We start from the raw sequence: 26,843 nt of genomic DNA on the forward strand, positions 1-26,843 counted from the left end.
CATGTAGCTCAAAATCCCCTGTGCGTTCATGTGTTCACAGTGATGTATTGACTGTGTGGAAATATGTCATATATACGTTTATATATGTATGTATCCTCGACTGTCCAATACAAGAAATTAAATAACAACAAATGTCGTTTTTTTTTTTCAATTCTCTGCAAGAGAAAAAAATAACTGTTCAAAACTTCAAAACATTTTTTCCCCCAAACAGTCCGTGAGCCAAGTGATTGGGCGGATGTGGACATGCAAGGAAGCACTTGTGTTGTAGCTGGAGACATCCCTTGACCTGGCGGTGCAGTCTTTAGCTCTCAAGTGTCATCGCGTCTTGTCGAGCTTCAGTTCATAGCTGCCTCGATCAGTCTTAGTATTTCGTCATCGGCCTTTCTTGGCGGAGGTGAAAGCAAGTTGACGGAACCACTGTCTACTCTAAGAGCTCTTAACCGGCAAAAGCAGTGAAATAGATTGTGACGTACAATGTTTTTAATTGATGAGTTATTGACTCAGCCAAATACTGGGAGTAGCGCAGCATATGACAGAAACAAATCACATTCAGCTTTTATTCACTTGTATGTATGACTTTTAGCATTAATTGCGATGAGATTAAATACAAGGCTTAATTAAGAATACATTTTTTTTAATCGTATTTTAATTGCAAGCCTTTTGTTCCTTCCACTCACCTGTAGTCGGGTGCTCAAGCCGCGGCACTATGTTTTGACACTTCATCCCAACGTTCCTCAGACTGGTGAAGCAACACTTTGCCATTTCAGAGAGTGGAAGTCACCGCAGACCTTTGGATGGAAGTACAACAAAGAAGCAAATTGCTAAATGAGTGCCAACTGAATGCTCTGACCCGTCTTGCACGTTACCGTCGCAGGGAACAATTGTTTACACATAAAGGAGCTGTGTGAAACCAAGAAAGCACCCAAATTGCCACTCCTGTAAAATGCATGTGGAATAAGTGGGTGTAGATGTTTTGTAGGAAATAATAATACAACAGATCAAAAAAAAGAAATTCTTTCTGTGTGTTTGTTTGGTTCCTAACTAAGACACTCCAGTAAGAATTGCTTTTCATTAATATGGGCATTATAACTGTCTTGAAATGAAAGCAATAGCAGAATCTTAAACCTGTAAAACAACATGTGATTAATCGTGGTTAACTATGGAACGTAAGAGATTAATCTTGATTTTTTTTAAAAATGGTTTGACAGCCATACTTTTATTTAGTTGCGCCGCTCTGTGCACATTGTTCCCATACATGCTGATTCACTCAGACTGGGGGAACCCGAGCGAATGCTTTCCACTTTGAGCGACGCCAAAGTGTTTTAAAGGCCCCACCTTTACAAAGGAGACTTTAATAGCATCACGACACTTGTGGAGCCACCAGATAAGTACTCCAGCAGCTTAGTTTCCCTCACTTTAGACCGAGGCCAGCCGTGCAAGATGTGAAAAGAAAAAGAAAAAACTAAGCGGGAGAGTCACCTGGCCGCAATCTCTGCTGCCTACGCACCTTCTCCTCCCTGGAGAACCCTTCACAGAGAGAGAGAGAGAGAGGGAGAGAGAAAGTGCAAAGAAAGGAGGATGGAATTATGGGCAGCAGGGTGAAGACGGGAGGAGGAGGACGGGGGTATATCGGGAAAGCAGAGGAGGGAGGTCCACTTTAGGAAGGGGAGGAGGTGGGGGTTGGGAGGTGGGGTGGAGGAGCGCAGAGGGCCGTGGTGAGTGCTGTTGTGTTTGTTTGGTCCCCCTTCAAAGACAAGCCTAACTGTTTTACCATGCCGAGCCCACGGAGACATGAGGCAGGATTCACGGCCTGTTGTCCGGCTCCACTTCCGCCATCTGACCCCCGAAGAACACTTCAAACAATCACACACAGTCTCTGACAGAACAGCGGACCCCCGCTCGGAGGGAGGGGCTCCTCGAAAGAGTGCGTCACTCCACAGAAATCAGAGAACATCTCAATTGGGTTGTTTGTGTTTGTTAGTTAGTCGGTCCAGAGACGCTTGTTGTGAGCGAAGCAGCTTCAAAATGAGCCAGGTGATGAGCACAAGTAGAGTTTTTTTTTTTTTTTTTTTTTGTTTATTTTTTTTCCGCTTGCAGGAGCAAAGCAGCTTTACCGCAGAAGATTAATTCATCTCTAGAGCCGGACTGCAGCCCGCAGAGCTGCTTCCTATTCGACCAGCGGGGGCACAAACACAGTGTGAATTTATACAGGAACTGTGTGTTTAAGGTCGATTCGAGGTGCTATTCATAAAACCCCTGTTGGTGCGGCTCAACTTAGAAGAAACGAAGCACAGAAATGTGAAAGTGTTCCTTTTTCTGTATTCTTCCTGATGATGTTTAAACAATTTTTCCCCACACGTATGTGCACGCTGCCTCTTCGCCGCCGTGTGAGGCGGCGCTCCGCCGTGACGCCACTAAAACTACAGCTACACTTAGTTGGAAAACCAGATTTTCACGTCACTCAAAGTTCCTTTGAATTTGAAAGACGCGGTAACGGCTCACCTTTACTAGATACCTGACAGATTGATGGCTCACTAATACAATAAAGCACCTCACATCTGTAAAAACGCACTTTTCAATACATCTGGATGGTTTAGTGTATCGTTACCTGACCGCAGCTGCGCCGTGACGTGGCTGAGAGGAACGTGAAAGCCCTTCTGCGCAACTTTTGGTACAACAAGGAAAAACAAACAAACAACAAAAACACATCTGGATGTGTGGGAAAAAAATGTAAATAAAACCTAATACACTTTTGCTTTCTGTATGCGCAACACTGCATTATTTCCCAGTATCGGGGTTTTTAAACAGCATCACTGGGCGACGTCTGACGTAAAGGCTGTAAAACAGTGATCTTGTTCACTTGCTCCCGCTGGCAGGCACTCACAAGATCGCTTTACATGAAATGGGAATGCCAGTCACTGCAAGAATTTATACGTGTTATTACAGTGGTCTAGACAGTCGAGGACAGATGTCACGTAAGTTTGGACTTTGCGAGAGGCCGAAAGATCAAGAGGGTCTGTGCAACAAAAGAGAAAAAACTGTTTAAAAAAACATATATAGATATTAAGATGAATGGTTCGTAGTATTGTGTCTGAGGTACAGATGTAGTAATGTGGTGTAAAACTCTTCTCTTCTTACTCTCTCTGATGTAATTGTAATTGTTTGAGAAAAATGTCCATTTGAACCTCCACATTTCTTTTTTTTTTTTTTTTTTGCAACCTTTACCTTAGAACGTAAAACTAATATTTTCAGGGCCGTAACTGGATTAAGTGACTTGTAAGATTTCCCGCAGTGTGACAGCTCCCAGGGCGATTTTTCTGGAAATGCCATTTTCTGCTCCATAACTACCCGTAATACAGGCAAACGCTCGCTGGCGCCCATAGAGAAACAAATACTCAGAGGACTTGCAAAGTCACTCCTTCATGTGCCGCTCAGGTCCAGGCATCAGCATACCAACCTGCTGGCTCCTATCTATCCAAGATGTATGTTAACTTAAGTTTTAAGATTCCATCTATCTATCTATCTATCTATCTATCTATCTATCTATCTATCTATCTATCTATCTATCTATCCATCTATCTATCGTAAGTGCCAGCTAGCTATCTTACTGGCTAGCTAATGTACTCCTAGTGCTGCTGACACATTTCATTGGGTACTTGGTCTAACATGCAATAAGTCCTCCTCTTTATGGTCTGTTTTTCAACAGGTTGCACTTCAGATAGTGGCAGAGTCTCAGAAAAAAAGTCTGTGAACCAAACCTAAATAAACCTAAAAACCAAAATTTAAAAAAATGCTGTTTATACTGTCACACTGCCCATTAACGAACTCTGCCAATGAAGTTGATTCCACTGATCCCTTCCTCATACCGTCATCATCCTCCTTCCTCTCCTCCCGTCATTTATCTGTCTCTCAGTCCCCCTTCGCTTCTTCTTCCCTCTCCTCCCAACCTCCTCCTGCCTCCCCCCCGCAGTCTGCAAACCTGCGGAACCAATTAGGACCTCTCTAAGCGGGCCAGGGTGGGGGTCTTTTTTTCATTCTTTATTTCTTTGCTGTCGTTTTGCTGTCGTGTGGCAGTTTTAACCTGCTGCTGCCCCCTGAAAAAGTAGCTCAAGTCGCAGCGTGACCGCCACCTCAGCGGTCTCAGTGGGTGGGTTTTGGGGAGAGGTGTTTTTTTGGGGGGGACCACCACTACCACCACAGCCTTCTTCTGAACCCCTGCCTGTCCCTCAGCAAACCCCAACTGGCAACCCTGACAGAGAAAGTCAAGTCAAGTAAAGTCAAGCTAAGTTAAGTTACGGTTAGTAGAGCTACAATTAATAAAGTAATGCCAAGCTGTGTTACGTAACATAAATAAGATACACAAATCTAAGTTAAGTTAATGAAAGTCATGTTAAAGCAACATAGAGTAAGGTTGAGTTGTGTGAAGTTATGTCATGTTGGTCTGAGTTACGTCATGTCACGTTAGGCCATGTTGCGTTAAATTGAGTTATGTCCAGGTGAGTCAAGTTATGATAAAATGAGTTGGGTCAAGTTACATTATGTTAGGTTAATTGAAGTTAAGTTGGGTTGTGTTAAGTTTTGTCACATCTGTTTACGCTCTGTCACGTTATGTAACGTTCTGTTAAGTTGGTTTGCTTTAGTTATGTTACGTTATGTCAAGCTAAGTTAAATCGAGTCAAGTCAAGTTACATAGACAAGGGAAACAAAGGCTGACAGTGTTCCCACTTATCCACCTCTATCCTTTTTTGACTGGATGGGCTGCCATAGGTCCCACTTTAGGCGGGAAAACCAGCTGCTTGCCAGGACCATCTCCTCTCACCCTCATCTCACCCTCGTCTCACCCTCGGCAGGAATGCTTTTAACCGTTCCCAGTCGCACGCCGGAGCAACACAGGACGCCGCTGATTGTTGCATTCCTGAATGGCCATTTTTTTTAGCCGCTCTTCACGCGTCAATCAGCGGCCCTATCTCCTTCAAACACCTTCACCGCCCCCACAAGACACAAACACACACACACACACACAAACACACGTACACAGAGAGCGTGCAAGGCCGTTTTTGCCACTGTGTCCCCAGTCCGCGGACACTGGTTGATGCGCTAAGCGGCCAAGAATGTCGGCCTTGTGGCGGCCGTGTAGGACACACAAACAGCGTTTCCTCAGACTTCACTCAGAGGACTCTTCCACCTCCAACATCTGCGATGCGGGTCACTGAGAAGCACCTCTCCTCTGGTGAAATGCGCAGAGAGGACGATGGCTCTCTTTTAACAGGGAGCCCCTCCAGAAAAAAAAGGGAAAGAAAGGAAGAAGGAGAAGGAAAAAAATCCTCAAAGTACAGGTTTTCCAGTCTCATAACTCATCTCAACTAGTTGGGTTTTTTTTCCATGTTGGAAGAGTCCTCCTTGCAGGGTTTATATTTTTTTTTTCACCCTGCAAACTCTTTAACTTTCTGGGCAAAACACCTGAAATGCTGCAAATACCATCAGTAGGCGAAATCCCAGATCTTTGTAGCTCCAACAGAAAAGATATCTAGAAAATCAGGGCCCTCTACTCTCTGATTGAAACACACACACACACACACACACACACACACACACACACACACACACACACACACATACACACCCTCCACCCCTTTGCAGTTTTGTGTAACGGACCTGGTGAGATTCTTTGGCACGTTATCAGAGCGTTGACAGCAGCTGACTGGTATGTGGCAGTGGCAGTTAGTGACACTTCTCCTTTAAAGTGGGGGGCAGGCAGTGGTGTGTGTGTGTGTGGGTGCAGGTGGGGAGGACGGAGGGCGCAGGGGGGGCTGTTGGTGTCGGAGAGGTTGATCCATTTGATAGGAACCCTGCTGGACACTTGACAGGAGCTGTCAGTGAGGCCAGAGGAGGGCGGAGCTTATCGATCAAACACTCCTGCTATCTGCCACTCTGACCTTCACGCTCCGAGGAGGCCCGTTTGGGAAAGTAGGGTGTCTGCGTGTGTGTGTGTGTGTGTGTGTGTGTGTGTGTGTGTGTGTGTGTGTGTGTGTGTGCCCGTGCTGGGAAGTAATTAAGTGTCGGCGAGAGTAAAAAAAACAAATTCGACCCAAGATCAACGCAATTTATTTGACTTGTTTGCACATGAGGATTGTTGTGTTAAGGTATTTTTCTTCTAAATGTACCTCTCAAAAAATTGTTTACTTTTTTTTTCCAGTTACTGTAAAACACGTTTATGAAAAACAAGCAAATGATCGTCCAGTATATTTTGTTTATTAGTCCATCATTAGTCCAAATAATGGTTCTGAGCATTATGGACGTGTTTAATAGGAACATGAGCAGGTTTCCAACATGAGCAACTAATATTAAACTTTCTCATAAATAATAGTATGACATTATGTAGTATAATAGAACAACGTTACTTTCGTACATATTTTTTATTACTAAATTAATCGCATGGCCTCAATGAAATTGCACCTGAGGGGCATAAAACATCTGACAAGGATAAAGAGTTAATTAGCTCAACAGATTTCCAGATGACAAGATAACTGCACATGGCTGCAGTTTCAAAGGAGACACTCAGAGTTCCATAAAGGAGAAATAGGAAAACCAAATGAAGCCCAGACGTTGTAATTTCAACGTTTGTCATTTTGTTGTGCATGTTTTTTTTAAACTAAGCTATTGCATGTACAATAAAATAAAATAGAATAAAATAAAAATAAAATAACAAGTTAGTTTTTTTTATGGGCAACTAATTCAGTGCATTAACCTACATGTTACCTGTGATTTCTCTGCAAATATTCTCTAGCAGTGAGTGTAACGTTGACGTGTTATTTACAACATTTCTGCAGAGCATTTATCTGGTTGTTTTTGCTGAAGGCCGTGCAACGTAGAGGGACAGATGTGATAGTGAGGCACAACCAGCCGCTCATCATCTGGTCTCCTCTAACCAGCGCTTAGCCTGGTTCTTCCTCGGTTCAAGTTTTGCCCTTTCTCCCTGCTGCTTGTCGCTGCGACGATCAGATCAACTCCTCCATCAGCTCAAAGGCAGTCAGTCAGCCGGCGACTTTAAGGTCTTCGTACATGAGCGTTGGGCTCCCCCTAGTGTTCCATCTCCTCTCTACAACAGAATGACGTCACCTTAGAGTTGACCAGCTTGAAAAATGACTTCATTGATCAACCAGTTAGTCTGTGGACTGGACCAGAGATTATTATACTGGATGAAATTGATGACAAATTGTAATAAAAAATATATTTTGAGACGCAAATGTTGACATTCACTAAATTGTGGGCTTTAGTTGGATGATACATTTGCAAAAGGCCCTTCAGAGCTTAACTGGGTGTCCGAAAACTACCTGTTCATGCAGAGCAGGAAGTTCCTTGTCTTTGTCCGACACTCCTGGCGACCAAGCTGGCGACCTTTACGACCTTTACCTTTAATTTTTAGGACTAAGAATTGTAACCACATTCCACAGTGAGGAATGATGCTCGGCCTCGCTTGGCGTGCCCAAAGTCGACTCTTTGAAGCGCTTTACATCACCGGGATTGATGCCTTTTCTGCCCGTATCTGTATTTGATGCAGTGCTCCAAACCCCACTCCCCCCCAGCCCCTCCCCCCTCTCCACTCTGTTCACCCCTCTACCCCCTCCCCCTCCCGATCTATAAATACTCTCTCATCAGCACCACTCGGCTCCGAGAGGCGTCGACCTCCGGCCTCCCTCCGTCCAGCACCGCCGTGATTTATGGGGGCTCCGGGCTGCGGCGCTCACCTTGCACTTGGGCCCTGGCAGCATAAATGATGGCAGGTCAGCGGCACCGCGGACGGAGGAGGGGAGGTGACGAGGGGGTGGGTGGAGAGGCCTGCCACTCCCTCCCTCCCTCCCTCTGTCTGTCCTGTTATCATCAACCTGATTGAGACGCTGTCAACGTCGTCGTCGTCGTCACCACCATCGCAGCCATAATCATCATCATCATCATCATCATCATCATCACCATCATCATCATCACCATCGTCATCGTCATCGTCACCACCATTGCAGCCACCATCATCATCATCATCATCACCATCATCGTCATCGTCACCACAATTGCAGCCATCATCATCATCATCATCATCATCATCATCATCATCATCATCATCATCACCACCATCACCACCACTGCAGCCATCATCATCATCATCATCATCTCTCGGGAGTTATAAATAGTGCTGGATCAGGTGACAGTGTCGGTACCCAGCCTTTGATGGGAGCTTTAATTTCATGGCTAATTTCTCCCGGCAACGGCGAGGATCGATGCTGCTTCACCGCTGCTCTGCCGCTGCTCTGCCGCTGCTCTGCCGCTGCTCCCCCTCGTCCCTCTGCCTCCCCTCCGCACAAGGACAAAGGAAAAAAAAGAAAAAAGGACAAAAAAGAAAACGCTTTTGTGCGCTGAGCGATCTGTCCAGGGCATTTGGCTTACCTGTAAAGTCGTGTGTGTGTGCGTCTGCGTGTGCGTGTGCGTGCGTGTGCATGTGTGTGTACACACGCACGCGTGAACACACACACACACTCACAAGTCCATTTGTGGCCGATCGATGGGGGCCGGAAACAGATCGCTTTGGAAATAAGAGCAACAAGCGAAATATAACCGCACAGCCGGCCCACCTGTGTGTGTGTGTGTGTGTGTGTGTGTGTGTTTGCTGTGCTGTGCTGTGCTGTGTTAGGTGTTGCCCCCTCCCCCCCCACCTCGTAGCTCTGGGGAGGCATTGAACTCTAGCCCCTCCGTAATGACTTTGTCTACCTATCGATCCGCCCATGATCCATGTACTGTAATTCTTCTATCATCAGCGCCGGCAACCGGCAATAACTCCAAGTCATATTTCGGGGGGGAGTGGGGGGCGCCTCCCCGTCCACTTGACAACTTAATGATGCAAGGGGTCCTTGCTGAGCGTGCCCTCCTCCCCAGCCCCTCACCTCCCCCTCCCTCCCTCCCTGCCTCCCTCCTCCTGCAGGGCTCTAATTTCTCCTTGTTCCTCGGCACACATGGCACACAGAAGCTGCTCTCCTCTCCTCCTCCTCCGTCCCCGCTCCTCTCCACCTGCGCTCGCGTTGCGGCACCGGGGTTAGCGTCCGGCTCGGCCGGCCGCGCATCTGTCTCCGATTTGGTGCACAGCCCCTGCAGGCTCCCGTGCACACTCAGACATCCCTCTTTAGAGCCTGTTCCCTCCCGCCGCCTCTGAGCCACGGCCATATTTCATTGTCATTTCAGCGGCTCTCTTCTTTTAGCCTGGATGTAATAGCGGGAAGATATATGGGGCCCCCGCACCTCTGCGAGCCCTTTTCTGATCTTCCTCGGCCCCCCTTTTTTATATAAAACGCTGTCAGAGTGACAAACCAGCAGCTCTCGGGGTGTTTCGGGCAGCAGGATTCTCCCTCCTCGACCCCCCAGACCCTCCGGCGGCGCTCCCTCGATATCCTTGCGCTGATCCTTTTTAGTACAGAGATAACATCTGGGGTCCTTGGACAGGATGAGCTGGAACAGTCGGGCCTCGGACAGAGTCGTAGCTCATCTCTATGGCTCTGTCTGCCTAAAAGCTATAGGCTGTCTGTCAGCGCTGTTTTTATAGGAGAGATTTAGTGAGTGGCCCTTGGATCTGGAGCCCGTCGAGGGCCCACTGACACGCCTGCTGCTGCTGCTGCTGATGGAGGAGTCAGACATTCGGCAGGGATGTCATAATCCAAAGGTCCCGCATTGTGCAAAGCTCACTTTGTGTGTCCAGCCAGTCATTGGACTGCTCAAAAAAAAAAAAAGATCAAGACAAAACAACGTTTATGTCTTTTGCAGAATGAGCGTGCTGAAAAGTGCAGAGAAACCGGGAGTTTGTGAGGTCACAAAGGGCGCCTCGCCGTGCATTGAAAAGAGATGAATAGAGCTGGGGATGAGTCAGACAGAGATGAGCTGTAGCGCATAATTTACCATGCAACTCTGCTCTAGTGCCGAGAGTCCGAGGTGGCAGATGAAGAGCTGGAAGAGGACGGAGCCTTTAATGGCAGTTGAAAACGTGCGTCACGGGGTGTTTGACCCTCAAGGTGACGTTGGAAAGCTTTAGAGGGTGTGGAGGGGGGTGGAGGAAGGGGGGCGAGGGGGCAAATTAAAGCAAGCACAAGTTGAGTCTCTGTGTGAGGGAGAGGAGGAGACAGGGAGTGAGCTCCCTTCCTTCCTTGCCTCCCTCCTCCCTCCCTCTCACCGCCACACTCACCCGCACACACGCAGCCTCTCCGTCTCATCCTCCTCCACCACCCCTACCAGCTCTCCCCCCTACTCACCCCCCCCCCCGCCGCCTCCCCTCCCTCCCCCAGCCTTAATTGGGAGTCAGGGAGAGCGGTGGAAATCGCATTAACGCGGGGGCCCTGCCTGCGCGCGCCATCCATCTTCTTTTTTATTACGCCGCGCCGGGGCTGCCTGGGCGCCGCCGTTCGATTTGTCACCGGCCTCGTTCGCTGATAACAGGCATTTGTCATCGCCTTGCCTCCCTGTTAATGTTATCATCTCCTCCCTGACAGCCGCTCTCCGCCGGGGAGCGCCGGCGACAAAGCACATCCGTCAAGCGAATATTTCCACGGCTAAGGGGACCGCGCGCTGCAATAAGCCACATTAAAGCACTTATGAAGGGTGGCAGGGCGGCGTGCGCGCGCTTGCGTCAGCGCGTGCGTGTGCGTGCGTGCGAACGGGTGGCGCAATGCGCGCCGGGCGCGCGCGCGTGAGCTTGGAGCGTGCGGCGCGCTTGTCAGCGCAGTAAAACGAGGGGAGGGGGGAGGAGAGGTTGGAGAGGAGGGGTGAGGGCCGACAGGGAGAGGGAAGGGAGGTAATTTGTTGCAATTAATTACGCAGCGAGTGTGGCTTTGTTGTATATGGGAGAGCATTTTATCTGTTGGAACGCTTCCTTCGCCGGTCTGTGTGATGCCATTTGTTTGATTTATCGCCTCTGCCCGCCCGGGGCGGAGTGAGCAGCCTTTTCCCCCTCCTCCTCCTCCCCCCCCAACCCGACATCCCCACCCCACATCTGCGCAATGCTGTGGCATTATCCACAGAAATACAGTGTAGTGCCACTGACAAGGAGGAGCCCTGTTTTTGTTTGTTTGTTTATTTGTTTGTCTGTTTCGGGCGAACGGGCCCGTCGTCGACCGCACGCCCCGTCCCCTCCCGGGACCGTCCATTTGTCATTCAGGCGACAATCAACAGCGCCAAAGGTTGACCCTCCATCACTCCTGTAGCCCCGCCCCGCCCCTTCCCTCCTCTCTCCCAGTCTGGAAGTATACTGGTCAGAGGTCATGGGGGGATGTCTGATAATGACTTTTGTTTTACTGATATCCCGATATTGTCCAACTCCTAATTTCCGATACCAATATCAACCGATATCAAGAAATACCAATATATGCAGTCGTGGAATTAACACAATTATGGCTAATTTGTGTTGTGATCCTCCCCGTCCTGCATGATGTCGTCAGTTACCAACGAGCTATTTTGTTCGCAGCCAGCCACCACTGAAACCACTCTGCTGAAACACGCGCGCCGCTTGCTGGTATGCTTCGATGCAGTTTGATGACATCATCAAGTGTAGTAGAGACGAGTAAAGTATTGTCATTTACTATTTCATCTCATCTTTTTGCATGACTACTAAATTTGGGAGAAGTCATATTTTTATAAAAAATTTCCCCCGATATTTTCCAATATCAATTTTTAATGCCTTTATCGGCAGATAATATTGGGAGGCCGCTAACATCGGACTTTCCTGAGGTTGAGGATACAGCATCCTGGCCGATGTTCCTCCGCTTCCTTCTGTCAGGACAAGCGGGGCGGCGCCAGAACATTCATCCTGCGCGCCTCAGCTGGGGCTTTGCAGGGGCCCCGCGACTGATGGATCAGGCAGCCCGGAGGCAGCGGAGGGGAGACGAGAGACGGCGAAGAGCCACTTCCCATCCTTCAGACGGCCGTACGACTCCCACATTCGCCATATCGCGTCACACGGCGTGACAAATTCCCGGGCTGGCAGCGGGAGAAGGGCCCTTCCTCACCCGCACCGCTGGTGGGAGACGGAGGAGCATCGCCGGGGAAGTAGCGGATCGTCGCCGTCTGAATCGACGTCAAGGATTTAGTTCGCACTGCAAACTGCAAACACGCAGCTAAATTGACCCCTGACCTTTGATAAAAAAAGTTGTAGTTCCAGTTTGACCTTCCCCTCGCTGTCATTTACTCCTGTCACTCTTCTGAGCTGTTTGCATTGGCGCTTATCGCTCCGGTAGTTGACGTAGTTTGTTCTAAGAAGGCAAAAAAATTCAATTGAAAAAGAAAATTGTATTGTATTCGAGTAAATCTATTGGAGAGGAAATGAAGGTAGGCACATTGTTCTATTTATTTTAAAAACGTCTCTTTTTGTCAGGAGTTGTCCATAATGGACTTTTAGCAAAAAAAATGGATTTTAAAACAACATCAACAACAAAAACAACAAGAAATGAGAGAAGTCTCAACTCCTTGATGGCGATGCATGAGGCTAAAATATTTCCTATGAAAAGTTGAAACAAACAACTGCGGTAAAATGACTACGACAGTAGCCACAATAACCAGCTCCCTGAAGAGACACAACACCTGGTGGTAGACAGAAGCAAAAAAATAAAATAAAAGAAAGGAAAAAAAACAAAACAAGCACCGAGTTCAAGTTGTGGATGGACCTTGAGCTGCAGACCAAACCATCGCTTATCGCTGTGTCCTACACATTTCCTGTACAAAAAGTCCCATTATTGCCTCTGTGTGTGTGTGTGTGTGTGTGTGTGTGTGTGTGTGTGTGTGTGTGTGTGTGTGTGTGAAGTGACCAGCTGACACGGTGCTGAGGCGCCTCGGCTGCCATAAACATGCTTGAAGTCAGCGGCTAATGGATTAAAATGTCTCTGGTTCCAGATTCGAAACGCATGACAGTGTGACCGAGGCTGAACACACACACACACTGAGAACCGGCCCTTCGCGGTTGGAAGTGGAGTGGGAACTGTTTTTGCGTGTGCTTGGTTATTTCTTCTGCTCCTGCTTTCGCACCAGCCTCGTTTCAGGTTCACGTCACTCTTCGCGTCAGTCAATAAATCCGAGGCAGCGAGAAGAGCAGAGCAGGAGCCGACGCAGGAGCTGTTATTTTTTTACGGGACGTGTCCTTGTTTTTGGCCGCGGTGGCTGACGGTCCCGTAGCCGTTCATCACCGACAGCTTCAGCTGGCCGTTGGAGCTCAGCTCCTCCTTGGAGATCTTGTTCATGGAGGCAAACATCTGGCTGATCTCCATAAAGGTTTTGTTGCGGGTCTCCGGGATGACGAAGATGGTGTAGAGGGCCACGGTCAGGCAGATGGTGCAGAAGATCAGGTAGCAGTAGGGGCCCATGGTCAACTGTGGCGAGAGGACATACAGGGTCTGACCTGGTGCAAAAACCTCACAACGAGCAGCACCGTGCCACGTGAGAAACACCACTCTACTCAGTTCAGTTTTCTTTCTTTTTTTTTGCAAATAAAATAAGGCCATATGACGATGAATACGATATTTTGTAAACTCGTAATGCCTTCTCATATGTTTCGCAAAACAGTGAGATTAGATTCACAAATTCACTACATGTGTGTGTATATGAGAACATGTATGTATATATACTGTATGTATATATGTGTATGTATGTATGTCCCTATATTGCTATTTCTTATTGCCTATACTTTTGCTCTCTATTTCTACTTGTACGCATTGAGTTGGAGTTGCAACAAAAGCCCCTTGGAGATAAATCAAGTAATTCTGATTCTGATTCTGAAAGATGTTGCACAAAAAGTTTGGAGACATCCGGCCAATCGGGTTTCTCGCCTACCACTTTGAAAGGCGGCGCAACCTTCACTTTAGGTCTTTGCTCTTCTGCTAGGGTGGGAATGCTGTTCAGTTTAGCTAAAACTAGCCAACGTAGCTTCCTGATTTGCTCACAACTAAAAGCTTGGCCAATATCTCCCTACTCATTGGTCCTATCACATTTTGACTTTGAAAATAAAAGCTGCTTGTCCGCTCATATCAGATCCTGAATCTCGAGCAGCAACATTAGCATCCCAGTCACTACAAGTGAAGAAAAAGGAAGAGGCAGTTTTCCTCTGACCTCCAGGAAGGGGAAGACGAAGCCGATGGTGAAGTTGGACAGCCAGTTGAGGCAGCCGGCCACCGTGTACGCCGTTGGTCGGTGCGACTGCTTGAACAGCTCAGCGGTGATCAGGAAGGGGACGCCGGCTGTGACACAAGAGACATGGGAAGGAGTCAAAAACCACATTGTTCTATTCACACATTCGATCTAATGTCTAATTAGACATTAGAATGAATGCCACAAATTGATTTATCATGAATCTCGAAATTTCCACTTTATTCATGAATTTTCTACTTTATTCACGAAATTTCGTCTTTTTTTACATCGACTTTATTCACGAAATTTTGACTTTAAAAATCTCTTTCCTGTAATATTTTTTCTCTTCTTTTGGCCCTAATTCTCTTTCGTGAAAGTCTCTGCCTGGCGCCAACCGAGGAAACTTTTTTCCTTGCCGCAGAAGTCACACGTCAGCTCTCCGCACAGCTGCGCGGGCGTTCCGCTGGGTGTTGTGAAATGAACTTGGCGCTCCTTATTCACCAATTGGATTATCGATACTCCCACTAGGGACGTTCCGTTTCCCTGGCACTCGCTCACAGCCGACGCAAGCGGATCGAGACTAGAGCGGATCGTAAACGCATCTCGAGCCTCCCGCTGCTGTAATACCGCGCTCCCGTTTGCGGCGCCTGTACTTCATTATGCGTTCATTACCGCTCGCTGATTATAGATCGACGAGGCCGAGAGAGCTCGTCAAGCGGGCCCGAAAAGTCCAATTTGGGCGGTTGTGGGGGAGAGTGGGGGTGGTGGTGGTAACTCCGGCCCCGACGAGTCGTACATTTTAAAAGCAGACATTGCCTTCCCCCCCCCCCCACCCGACCCCCGTAATCCCTCACTGCTAGGAGCGAGGGCTGCGCGCGGAGAAATATGCGTTAATATGCCCTAATGACGAGCTCTCCGAGTGATGTCCTCATTATCTGCCCTTGATAATTGCAGAGAGGAAGGTTTTCATACCGTCAGGCCAATAAGTGGCGACCGCTGCACAATTTGTCCTCATCTGCGGCTGCACGGTGCACGGCTGTGGCTCGACGGGGGAGGAGGAGGAGGTGTGTGTGTGTCTGGAGGAGGGGGGGGGGGGGGACGAGGTCAGCGCGCACGCGAGGCTTCACAGGTGCCGGAAACCGTATTCATCACGGCCCGGCCTTGTAAACAAGCGGCCATTAGAGGTCTAATTGCGGCCACAGTAGCGGAGGGTATGGATTCCTTCCGTTACTGACGGATGACGCTGCGCCGCAGCGAAACTCGTCCTAATTCATCACTCTCGCAGGCCCACTCAACTCAGCACCACCCCGTAAAGTTGTAAATATAGCCGCTTAATTTACTTCCCTCAACTCGCCGGGCGTAAGGAAAACGGCGGCGGGAATGGATGCAGCGCGCCGGCTGCCGTTTCTTAATTTACAAGACTAATGAAATACAATACGACTTCACGGTCAGGGGAGGATTAAGGGGGAGAGTGGTGTAGTTTGCGTTTATGTTTGTTTGGTTTCTGGGTTGTTGTTTTTTTTTTTTCTCCTTCCCTTTTTTCTGACAGCGATGACCCTGCCTGCTGTTGCGCAGGCCTCCAGCAGGGAGCAGTGTTATCCAACGTACTAGCTGAACGTGCACGTCGCTGCGTGTGCAGCCTGCCAGCCCCAAGTTCGAAGTGATGCAGGTCGGAGAGGTTTCGTGCTCACCTGGACCGATGCAGAAACCAGCGATGATCCCCACAACGCAGCCGACGCTGATGTAGCGCATGAAGGGCAGGTGTGTCTGTGATTGGTCAAACGACACCAGTCATGGGTAGTAACAAGAAACAAAAAAAGAAAAAAAAGAAGAAGAAAGAACGTCATCGTCATTTATCACGTGACGGGTTTCTGACTATTAAAACAGTACCATGATGCAGTTTATTTGATCACTGAGACTTTTAAGAGACTTCACAGTGCATTCATTTTATACGTTTTCTTTTTCCAAACTTGTCTTTGAACAAATACCACTTATATGTTTTTCCAAATTCTGATAATTGATTCTGCTCATTTTGAAATATTCTAAAGAGAAACAGACAAAAGTCCTTATTCCTTTGCCCATGACTTTTGATAAACTCAAAGTCAGTTTTTCTATTACACGTCGACAGTAGTGTGTACTTTCAGTGCATTCCCTTATCCGCCCACTCTTTAGTTACAGTCTTGCTATTGCAGATCGTCTGAAAAGGGCAATAGGATGAGAGCCACAGAAATGATGACATAAATTAAAAACACATTTTTTGGTGACGTTAACAAAACTTATTCTCCAATTTGAACCAGAGAAGCTTACAAACCTGAATCACATTTAACCCAAAATTTTGCAATACTCTGTTTTTTAGTTTCTTAAGTACCTGGAAGAGGACTGACACAGTGATCCCAAGACAGCACAGTCCCATGAAGAGGAAGCCGCCAATCATCAGGGGTCTCCTGCCCAGACGCTCGATCGTGAAACACTGTAAAAGACAAAGGGGTAAAAATTTGATATTATAGCCATCACAGTCACCTGGTGCTTCTTATTCTAATCCACCTAAATAAACTGATGGTCTTAACATCCAGGGCTAAAACACCAGATATCAACAAATACATTTGGACTGTTTCCGTGAGAGCGGAACAGGAACAATCGGAATTTGGCCGAGTTGTAAACTGAAACAAATCCCATTGATTGGCTGATTATGAGCACTTAAACAACAACAAAAAATCAATTAGAATGTATTAAACTGTTACAAATGCTCATCAGCCATGTGTAATAATACCATCTCATGTTAATGGGATGAATAATGTCATGGGACTGTGTTAGATAAGGAGTGGAACGCACCCCCAGCATCCCTGAGATGACCTCAATGGCACCGGTTCCCACCGTCGTGTACTGGATGTAAGGCTCTGGGATTCCAGCGTTCTTAAAGATGTCGTTTGTGTAGAACCAGATCTGAAAGGAGTAACGACATGAAATTCCTGGCAGGATTGATATGTTCCAAAGCATCAGTAACAGCCACAAAGTCGAGTGCTGGTGCTTTTCCGGCATGACCCACTGAAGACATCGTCACCATCACTCACACATTTGAATTGCAGCACCTTATCAGCGTGGACTTCTGTCAAGTGCTCCCCTGGAAACTAATTTGCGTGCTCTCATTAATCACACTTGCTGATGCAACATCCATCACTGATGAGGTGTGGATGGGATAGCGATCGGTAGCGCTTAAACGTTGTCTCACTGATTTAGTAACCGTACAAGAGCTATTTCATCACCATTGCCAATGCTCACGTGTGCAAAGTTGAGCCTAACACCTGTTGGCACATGAGGAGGAAGCAAATGCATACAGTTCATACAGACAACTCACATTTGAAATGTTTATTGCAGAGGCAAGATGCATGTTCCTTGTTTTCGCGACCTCATCACTCCCCGCAGCAGGTTAGCTGAGAGATTATGAGGAGTGATGAGGAAATAACACCGGAGCCTGCAGGTGGATACTGGGGTTGGGATCGAGGTGAATTGACAAGTGCAGTACTGATGCAGGGCAACAGTGCACAGAGGTAGACAGGTAGAGGCCGAGTTGAGGGATTGGGCGGTTCAAATAGAGGGGCAATTTGTTCAGTGATTGTGGAGAGTGAAGCATGTCACGTGTACATCATCCAAGCTCAAGTTAGAATAGAATAGAATAGAATAGAATAGAATAGAATAAAATAGTGTATTTACATTGGTGGTCTGACAGACCTTAAAAAAAAAAAGAAAAACAAATGAGCACATGTTAAACAAGTGGTGCAGCACGTGGTCAGAGTGGTTGTGCTTTGAGTTACGACGCTTCAACTTGAGAGTAATTGGTTTGGGATGACATATTATGTGGTGGGACCTCTGTCCCGGAATGTCTTGGGGGAATAAAAGGCCAGGAAATGTGTTGCTAAACCAACTCTATGAAGTTTTGCACGTGTTGGGTTAGCATGTGTTTAGAAGAGAAGCTGATAATCAAGCACTTTAAAAGGACTCTTTACACCTTTCTGAACTGACTCGTTCAAACTCTTGTGGCTCTTCCTGGACTGCTCAGTTACTCAGAAGATGTCAAAGGGGACGTTCTCATAGCCTCGCCTCACCTCACCACGGTGCGGTTTTAGGGCGTTCGCACTGGCCGCTACACGGTTGTAGGGGGTGCCGTTTTGGTACCTCAAGCGCTCAGGGTCCAAGCGAGACGAGGCGAGTTTAGTGGTGACGTAGCGACGAGCAGGGCACTGGATTGGCTCAGTGTCCTCGTGGATTTTTCGGAGCGGACAATGGACGCCAACTCCTTGTTCGCGAGTGTGTTCAACCATATTTCTGAAAACGACGAGCGGCAAATGGCGAAGCGCTAGGAACAAATCGAGTTGCTCCTGCGTCAGACGCGTTAAGTTAGGGAATCCGAGGAGTCTTGAGACGAGAGGAAATACGGATTTGTCGCGAGGACATGGCTCTTCGCCGCGAGGAAGCCTCAAACACCGCGGCATTTAACAAAGTCGTCCTTGGCTCGCTAGGGCAGCTATTTCAAAGAAGGCGGCGTGTTTACTGTCTGTTTTTCTGTTTGTTTGTTTTTAAATAAATGCTATTTCCCGTTGTATCTGTCTCGTGTTTACTTTTGGTGAAAATATAAAGGTTGAACTACACCTTTACTCTCCCAGAAAACGAAACAAGAAATTATAAATGTTGCCTGCATAAATGATCAACTGTGACTTCAGTGAGGGAAACTTTAACAGAAAAGCAACCACAGACCGAGCAGCAGGTATGAAACAACTTCTACTTTGTCCATCACTGCACTGTTGTGTATCGCACAGAAATAATGCCGTCGAAAACATTGTCCCGCTTTACCGCGTCGACTCCGCCCACGGTCTCATGACAAGGGACCAATGAGAACACAATCGAACCGTGGCGAGGCGAGGCTATGAGAACACGCCCTTACATTGAGTCAGATGTTCTGTACATCAGGAATATTCATCTTTGATAGATTTGGTTGTTTTCAATCGAAGTCTACAACACCAAAAATTGGACAACGTCATCTGCAAAAGTGATGAGCCAGAAAATTGATGTCACTCCAACGAGTCTTGATATCATTGATCACAGCAAACATAGCAAACGCAATAGCTCTTAAAAATGCAGTGGAACATGTGGTTTGATGTTATACATATCCAACATATATACAATTTCTCATGGTTTCATGAAAATAGTGACAGAGAGGCAGCCATCCAGTCAGCATGGATCCTATGGAGCTCTACACATCTTAATCAAAAATATTCAGAAACATGCTGTTGCATTTGTTTCTGCAGTAAATGTCTTCTGTTGAAATTTTGATGATTTGAATTTGTTAAAGGAAAATGTCACAAGACAAGTATAATAAAAAAGGCAAGTAAAGAAATTAACTTAAGACAAGTGTACTGAAGCACATTAATAAAATGAATGACTACTAACAAACCGATATCCCAAACAAAAGAAAAGAAACCTTCCTCATTTCATCATGTTGCAACATCTTTCTGTTGCAAAGCTGAATTTGCAGTTGTATAAATAAAAGGCAATACAAGACCGACAAAAACAACAACACTTCTTCATTAATCTTGGAGACACAATGGAGTTTAGAATCCAAAGTGTTTCCAAGTGAAACAGCTGGGACAGTCAAGCTCGGCAGGGGGTGGCCGCCCCCTGCTGGGGAATGATATTAGCATGTGAATCGGCACGCATGGAGCTCCCATCCACATGGAGCAAGTGGAGATGTGTTCAACTCTGTGTGCAGATAGGTGGACCGCCTTGTGTTGGGTAACACTAACGGAGAGGACCAGGAGATAATGAAGCGTGGTCCTGCTGCTCCCCTGCTTAGCTACTCAGGGGCTGCACCACGGACAATGATGTATAGACGAGGAGGGGGGTGCAGAGAAATGGAGAACAACTGATGGAATATAGTAATATGGTCTCTCGCTCTCATTAGGACTGCAGAGCCTTTTGCTTATACACAGAGAAAGGGGGAAAAAAACACATTTTAACACTCACTGCATCAATGCCGGAGAGCTGCATGCCGATGTTGACCACCGCAATGGTGATAAGCTGCCAGCGGACGCTACGGTCCGTGAGCAGGCTGCAAACAGAAACGGTCTGGATAGAGGACAGGGACCGCAGCTCCTCCTGCATCTCCTCGACCTCCGCCTGGATGTCTCCCTTATTGCGGTACCACTTCAAGGCTGTAAGAGCGGTGCAAAGAGAGGGAGGGGCTCTTAAGTAGTCATGGCTGCCAAACAGACTGACAGCGGCTGGACTGGTAAACATCAATGTAAATGTTTCCAGGGGCTGTGTTTCTAACCTGTAATGGTGGCGTGAGTGTTTTCCTTTTCTATCAACAGATAGCGTGGACTCTCTGGAAACCAAGGCAAGCATACCAGCTGGATCATGGTGGGAAACACCACCAGGGACAAGAGTAAGGGCCAGTGCTCTTCCTGTGAAGAAAACAATACTCAATGAGAATCGACAAAGACACAACAATGAAACCAACATCTCAAAAAAAGAAAGAATAGGATAGGACTCAGCTGTTTTAGGAGATTAAAATATTTTAGAAATAAGGTAGTACAGGACCTAGCACCCTCATCATAAGCAGTAGTAACCCTCACCCTTGTTCAGTCCTATTGTAATTCTGGTACTGGTCCTAGTCCTGGACCTGAGCCAGATCATTGCAAGTCTGTGAAAGGATTACCCACCTCACTACTTTCATAAAGGACCGTACCTTTCCCAGCAGCTCTGAGAGACCCAGCACCTGCGCAATGAACACCCCCAGACAAATATGAATGCTTGGAACGAGGCCCAGGAAGCCTCTGAGACTCTTGGGGGCGATTTCACCCAGGTACATTGGCACCACACTGAGGCAAATACCTGCATGGCAAAAAGAAAGGATGGTAGATCATTGTTCTCCAAGTCCTTATGTTCAGTGGGTGTATAGCTGGAGAACTAAAGTGAAATTCCACTAGCATTAGATTTGAATTGAAACTGTGCATGACACATATGGACTGGAAACACTGTACAGTTTTGATCATTTGCATTTCAAAGTCAGTACAAACAATATATATATATTTTTTGTTCTTGACCACCAAAGCCTTTTAACCAACTTTTAGCCTATGTGGCTTTTGGATGAATTCAGAAAAACAGTGGGCTTACCTGAGTGAACCCCTGTCGTGAAGCGCCCGATAATGACCATCGCAGGCATCCTGCAGGCTCTGCTGAAGCCCATTAGACCACCCCCTATAAAAACCAGCACAGTGGCTCTAACCAGAGTCCCTTTCCTGTGTGGAGACACATCCCTTATTGTCAAACACAAACCTGGGCAAACAGAATTTCTCTCTAGTCTATTCTTAAACTACCCAAACAATCAACCAGACCAACCTGCCATACTTGGTGACCAGTTTGCCCACCAGCAGAGCTCCGATCATCCCACCGATAGCAAAGATGGACACAGTGAGGGAGTACAGGATGGTGAGGAGCTCCTCGTCTGCGGTCAAGTCGTAGTCTTCTTCCAGAGTCTCATTGTAGAAGTTTTTAATGTACTAAGGGAACATTCAATAATTGTCGTCAACATGAGCTACATTTAAGCAAACTCACACTTCATCTTACAGAATATAATTGGTACTGTGATGTGTCCCAGGGCTGAAGATCATTGCAAGAGATGATGATGTTCAGCACAACCTTGAGTGTAACATTGGGTTTATACAAGAGTACAAACTCTACTTACAGTGCCACCCAGTTGATGCCAGACCTGTTACAAGTCATGGGCCTAGATGTGGCTGTCCCATCCACTCTACTCACTGGCCCAACCATTTGAACATTACTTTTTTTATATATATAAATAAATCAAAATTCATGAAAAGAAAGTATATACAACTGACTTGCTTGTAATGAGCTAACTGATGAACTAACACTTAACTGCTGAAACAAGTTGAAGAAAGCTTCCGGAACATGATGGACAATTCACTAAGCCCCTCCCTTTAACAGTCACTGTCCAATAATACATTAGCGACTGTAGCTGTGCACTAGAGTTTGCGCTGGTTCTATAACTTAGCTCAGCTAGTAGCCTTTTTACCTGGTCTAGTGATACCACTATGTCTATGTCTAAACAAAATTCCATAAAGCGATAAATGAGGAATGATGGAGGAAGACAGCATTAGCTTCATACATGTACACATTTCTTGCTGAGGTCTACCTGATTGTTTTACAAGCAAAAGCTCATTCTCTTTTAGTTTTTGCACTCATTTTTTCGAGGAAAAAAAAAAAAAATCCAACTTTGTACTGGCCTACCCAGAATACAATTTCTGCCCACCATCGTGGCTGACGCTAATTAGAAAAAAAATATATAAAGATTTGTTTATATCATACGCATCGTTCTGCAATTGTACCTGATTAGACCCGCACTGCTCAGAAAAGAAGCCAGACGGTGGTTCTGCCCGATTCACACATGGTGTCTTTTACACATCCAAGACATTAGTCTCACAGCGTCCGACTCACTTGGTGACAAGGCAACGCTTTATGCAGAGACATGAGGTCACATGATTTCATGCATGACTGGAGAAAATGTTTATTCTGAAGAGAGAGGGTGGAAAAAGTGATCCTTTGCATGCTTTTTATGCAAAGGAGAAAATAAATAAAAATGCCTGAGGATTTGTTTTTTTTTTAATTTATTTTTTATCATTCCGATCTCCATGGCACCAGTGGCATTCTCATGTAACTCATGAGATACAACTTAGCCCAATACACAGAGGATTTGCGTATGTAATGATCACGTGTAAGTTGCATTTGTTTCTGTAACGTTCATGTGCCGGAGACGATGACAATTAAAGCAATGCAGTGATGTGATTTGTGATGAAATTCGGTCGTGCGCTTAAAGGAACGAGGGCTTCACTGACGGTCAGATCTTGACTTTGCGAACACTTTCTGACTTTGACAGCCTACAATGACAATTGGACAAGCGAAACAAGCTTTTGGAAAGGTGACAATAAGTCCTTCGTACACGCCTGCCTATTTGCTCACTCTCTTCATGAACGCCTAGGAGTTCAGGAGGCTGAAGTTGTGTCTTCTCATCATCGCCAGCCTAATCTGAACTCGTCCGGTTTAATAATGGTGGCATTTATAGTCGACTGTACCCAACAGGAATGCTTTCAGGCGGTGCAGTGCTTATCTACAGTCCCATGAATTATTGATGTCACACTGTGACTAATGAGCTTATCGGGTGCACGAGCTATGAGTGGAACTCTGCCCTGTCTGACCTCACAATTTTATTCACATTATTTTGACGCCACACAAACCCCATGAGATGCGTTCATATTGTGATCAGGCTATTGTTCTTTTTAATTGATTTTAGTTGATTCTCCTCAGCACACTGGAACATCCTCACAGCAAGCCTCTGAAGTCAAACGGTCCATAAGACTGGAACCTTGGTTGTCGGTTCTTGAGCTGGAACCAACTACCAACCATCAGCTTCGAGCACGGAGACACGCCCAGCAGCCGTGTGACATCCAGCTTGGACACAATCAGTCTCAACTGGCTGGTTTACCGGCTCCTTTCCATACGAGCTGATTGCACGTCTTCTTCAAACACCTGAAGCAAACCCACCTATGATGAATCACATTGTGCCCACATGCTTTGAAATATTAAACTTCTTGTTGTTCCTGTTTCCTTCAGGGCGTCAATACGTCCTTCCTGCTTGTAAGACAAACTGCTTCTCCAGGTCGTTCATCCCCTCTGTGCTCAGAATTTAGATTCTTCACAAGTGCTTTTGGGGCGATTTTTATTCTGTTTTATTTAAATAAACATATCTTTTAACACATCCTCATGTAAGTGAGCTTCAGCTCCGGAAATGGAGAGACCAACTTCAATAATTGCAAAGCAAATTCTGTTTGAGAAAAGCCACCCCGATAACCATACCCGCTTTCTGTTACCAACAACTGATATCACGTTGAGTAAAACCACAGATCCACATTCTAGGCGACTGTGGTATATAGAGGTGCAATATTGCCGTCACCAATCAAGCCAGCACGCTTCTTATGCAAATGGAAGTGACACAAACCTGAGAGGGTGAGTTGACAACAGCTAAATTGTATCCGTACAGCATGGAGCTGCCGAAGGAGGACAGGAAGGCCACCGCCAGCAGAGGCTTGGTGAGGTGCTGCAATGGAGGACCACAAGTTAGAGTTTAACAAGGACAAACAACAAAATTAAATTCACATCCCGGCTGTGGAATTTAATCCATGCCATGGTGAACTGTCTTTGACCTGCATGAAGTTTAGCCGTCATTCAGCTTATAAAATTAGTTTTTTTTATGAGCAACATATTAATATCTATATTAATCTGAATTATCTATGTAGTTTTAGGCCAATAAAGCATTTGACATAACTTCAAAAATTGATTGATTGGATGAATTCTCTGTCCCTCATATTCACTCGGCCAGTCAGATCTGGAAGTTAAGCCAGGTTGCTACAGCCCCGTCCTCCTGTTGGTTTAATCTTTAGCTTTCTGTGTCATGGTCACAACATTAGCAAATCACTTTGGCTTTGAAGGACAGCTAGTGGTTGCTAAAGGAATCATAATATTTTTCTCGAACACCAATACAGACTCAGACCTTGGATTGGCAGTTGGCTGGATGAGGATGAGTAAACAGTTAAAACCTGTAGGTTTTGGCTATACACTTTATTAATCTTATGTAAAAATAAGAAATGTTTCAAAACATGTTACCAAAAAATGATTTCAGTCTTCAGGAGATTTAAGTTGGTTCAGGTAACAGAGTTTAAACATGTAAATCAAACACCTGGTTCTCGTCCCTGCCATTTGAAAGAAAAAAATGTTTTTATTCAACAAAACTTTAACACTTTGTTGAAAACCAGCTTGACTTTTGAATAAAAGGTGAAAAACTAAGACTTCCAAAGTACAAAAAAACATCAGTTGGAACGTGGTACGCTGGAATCACATGACCTCCCAGTCAATTTCCAACAGGATGCAGTGTTTCTCATTAGGAATTTTCACTGGATGCCAGCAAGTTAGCTTAGCTAATCTACAGTCAGTCAGATAACAATAATAATAATAATAATGATGTGTTTTTGAATTAACCCTATGTCTGGGGGTGGAGAACGAAGCTGCAGCTAATATGTGGTGTATTTGCTGAAGCCAAAGGAATCCACTGACGGGATCACATAACGTATGACTACAAAGTGCAGCCAGAGAAGGAAGCCATCTGCGCTGACGGAACAATGACGGCACAGATGCCTTGAAGAAACTTAATTTAGCCTGTAATGGGCTGGTGGAGAGAGTTAAGCTGCGACATGTGAAAGGAGACAATGCCAGCCGGTCTGCATTCAATTAGGCGTGATTATCTGTGCGGCATGCGGCGCTTCCTTCACATGTTGCATTATTCCTTTAAAAGCAGCTATTTATAAATGCGCCTTTAGTTTTTGTCTGTACATTTCCCCCTGCTCCAGCTTTAAAGAGCGTGTTTTGGCTGAGCTTGCTGCCTGTGCCAGGGGTTTCCGCAAACTTTTCCCATTTTAGATGTAAGCCAGCAAACACTGAGTAGACTCAACACGTAAAAGTGTTCAAGTTTTCCTTCAAGTTTTTCTAAGTCTAACTTTTCATTACAAGCATCATGCTTCAAAAAAAAAAAAAACATTTTTCAAAGTTGTAAGCTAAATGGGAGCATTCTGATTGGCCCATTGACTCACCGTGTCGAGCTTTCCATTGTTCGCCAATAATAGTTCCTCCGCCATTTAAACCATCAACGCCGGCTTCCCTCGTGCACTTTGTTGCTGTCAGGCAGGAAACAAACTGAAGGACCTCTCCTGTCTAAACACATCTGATCATCACCATTTGTACTTTTCAGCAGTGAGTGAAGCAGCGAGGAGACACTCCCACAGGAAGGGTGCGTCCAACTTGTTAAACTCTCAGCCAATCGTCTGAGGCTCCCGCTGAGAGCTTCTCTGTCTTTTGGTAGTCACAAGTGTCTGCGCTCATCTTCATGACCCGGGGCAACTGAAGGATGGGTCAAAATTGAGGGGCTTTAGTGTGCAACAATCACCAGACTTTCTCAGACTCACCAAAAGGTTCATAGTTCACACTAAAAGCCAGGAAACATATTTGCCCTTTCGGATGACCTAGGGAAGTGAGCATGCACTCTGCATGAACTCTTTGTTCTGTTACTGTCCATACTGCCTTATGTGTACATCACATGTGTCAACATTTTTCATCTGTAGGCTAAAGGGCAACGGAAGTACTTACACATCTGTAAACGGTTCAACTTATATAAGATGTACAAGTTTATTCCTTCTTTGCAAGACCCTGCAGACACTTGCTGTGTGTGTGCTTGCCCAGGAGCTCCGTAATAAAAACCTGAAAGACCTTCGCATCTCATCGTATCTTTAGTATTTTTTCCACTACACGCTCCAGGCTACTGAGAGAACAATTAAAGTTGGGCGAGCTGAGTGCCTTTGGTGAGAACCCAGTCGTTTGTTTCACCTTTGCAACCAATAGGAAGTTCAGTGCTGTATGATTTGATTGGCTTCTTGGTGAATATGACAGACATTGACTAGTTGATTTTTCTTCTGGAAAAGTAATTCTCTTCCTAAAAGTTTTGTCTGTGATCCAGTGAGTCAATGTCATATAGAAAAGTACTAATTACACGCAGCACATCTCTGGCTTTGTCAGGCTGTTAC

At 46.1% G+C, this 26,843-nt stretch overlaps 1 protein-coding gene across 1 annotated transcript; it reads right to left on the reverse strand.

Moving 5' to 3' along the window:
- Window positions 1-12,337: 12,337 nt before the first annotated feature.
- slc2a15b (solute carrier family 2 member 15b) lies at window positions 12,338-25,997 on the reverse strand. The gene is made up of 12 exons (XM_076038693.1): window positions 25,857-25,997; window positions 24,212-24,310; window positions 21,538-21,698; window positions 21,313-21,437; window positions 20,885-21,030; window positions 20,468-20,600; window positions 20,161-20,348; window positions 16,975-17,085; window positions 16,511-16,612; window positions 15,834-15,909; window positions 14,125-14,252; window positions 12,338-13,388 (listed from the first exon to the last, which is right to left on the reverse strand). Exons 1-12 carry the CDS (start codon window positions 25,899-25,901, stop codon window positions 13,146-13,148), a joined length of 1,557 nt encoding a protein of 518 aa, XP_075894808.1. The 5' UTR covers window positions 25,902-25,997; the 3' UTR covers window positions 12,338-13,145.
- Window positions 25,998-26,843: the final 846 nt, after the last annotated feature.

The sequence above is a fragment of the Nelusetta ayraudi genome, unplaced genomic scaffold (genome assembly GCF_046127955.1).
Source record: "Nelusetta ayraudi isolate G7.1 ecotype Tasmania unplaced genomic scaffold, CSIRO-AGI_Nayr_v1 ptg000004l, whole genome shotgun sequence".
Lineage (NCBI taxonomy): Eukaryota > Metazoa > Chordata > Actinopteri > Tetraodontiformes > Monacanthidae > Nelusetta > Nelusetta ayraudi.

Coding starts and splice junctions, on each gene's coding strand:
- slc2a15b (XM_076038693.1), bottom strand. CDS start 25,901: ATGGCGGAGGAACTATTATTGGCGAACAATGGAAAGCTCGACACG. Junction 20,349..20,467: donor CACTCACGCCACCATTACAG/GTTAGAAACACA, acceptor CCGCTCTTACAG/CCTTGAAGTGGTACCGCAAT. Junction 13,389..14,124: donor TCGTCTTCCCCTTCCTGGAG/GTCAGAGGAAAA, acceptor CTCTCGCCACAG/TTGACCATGGGCCCCTACTG.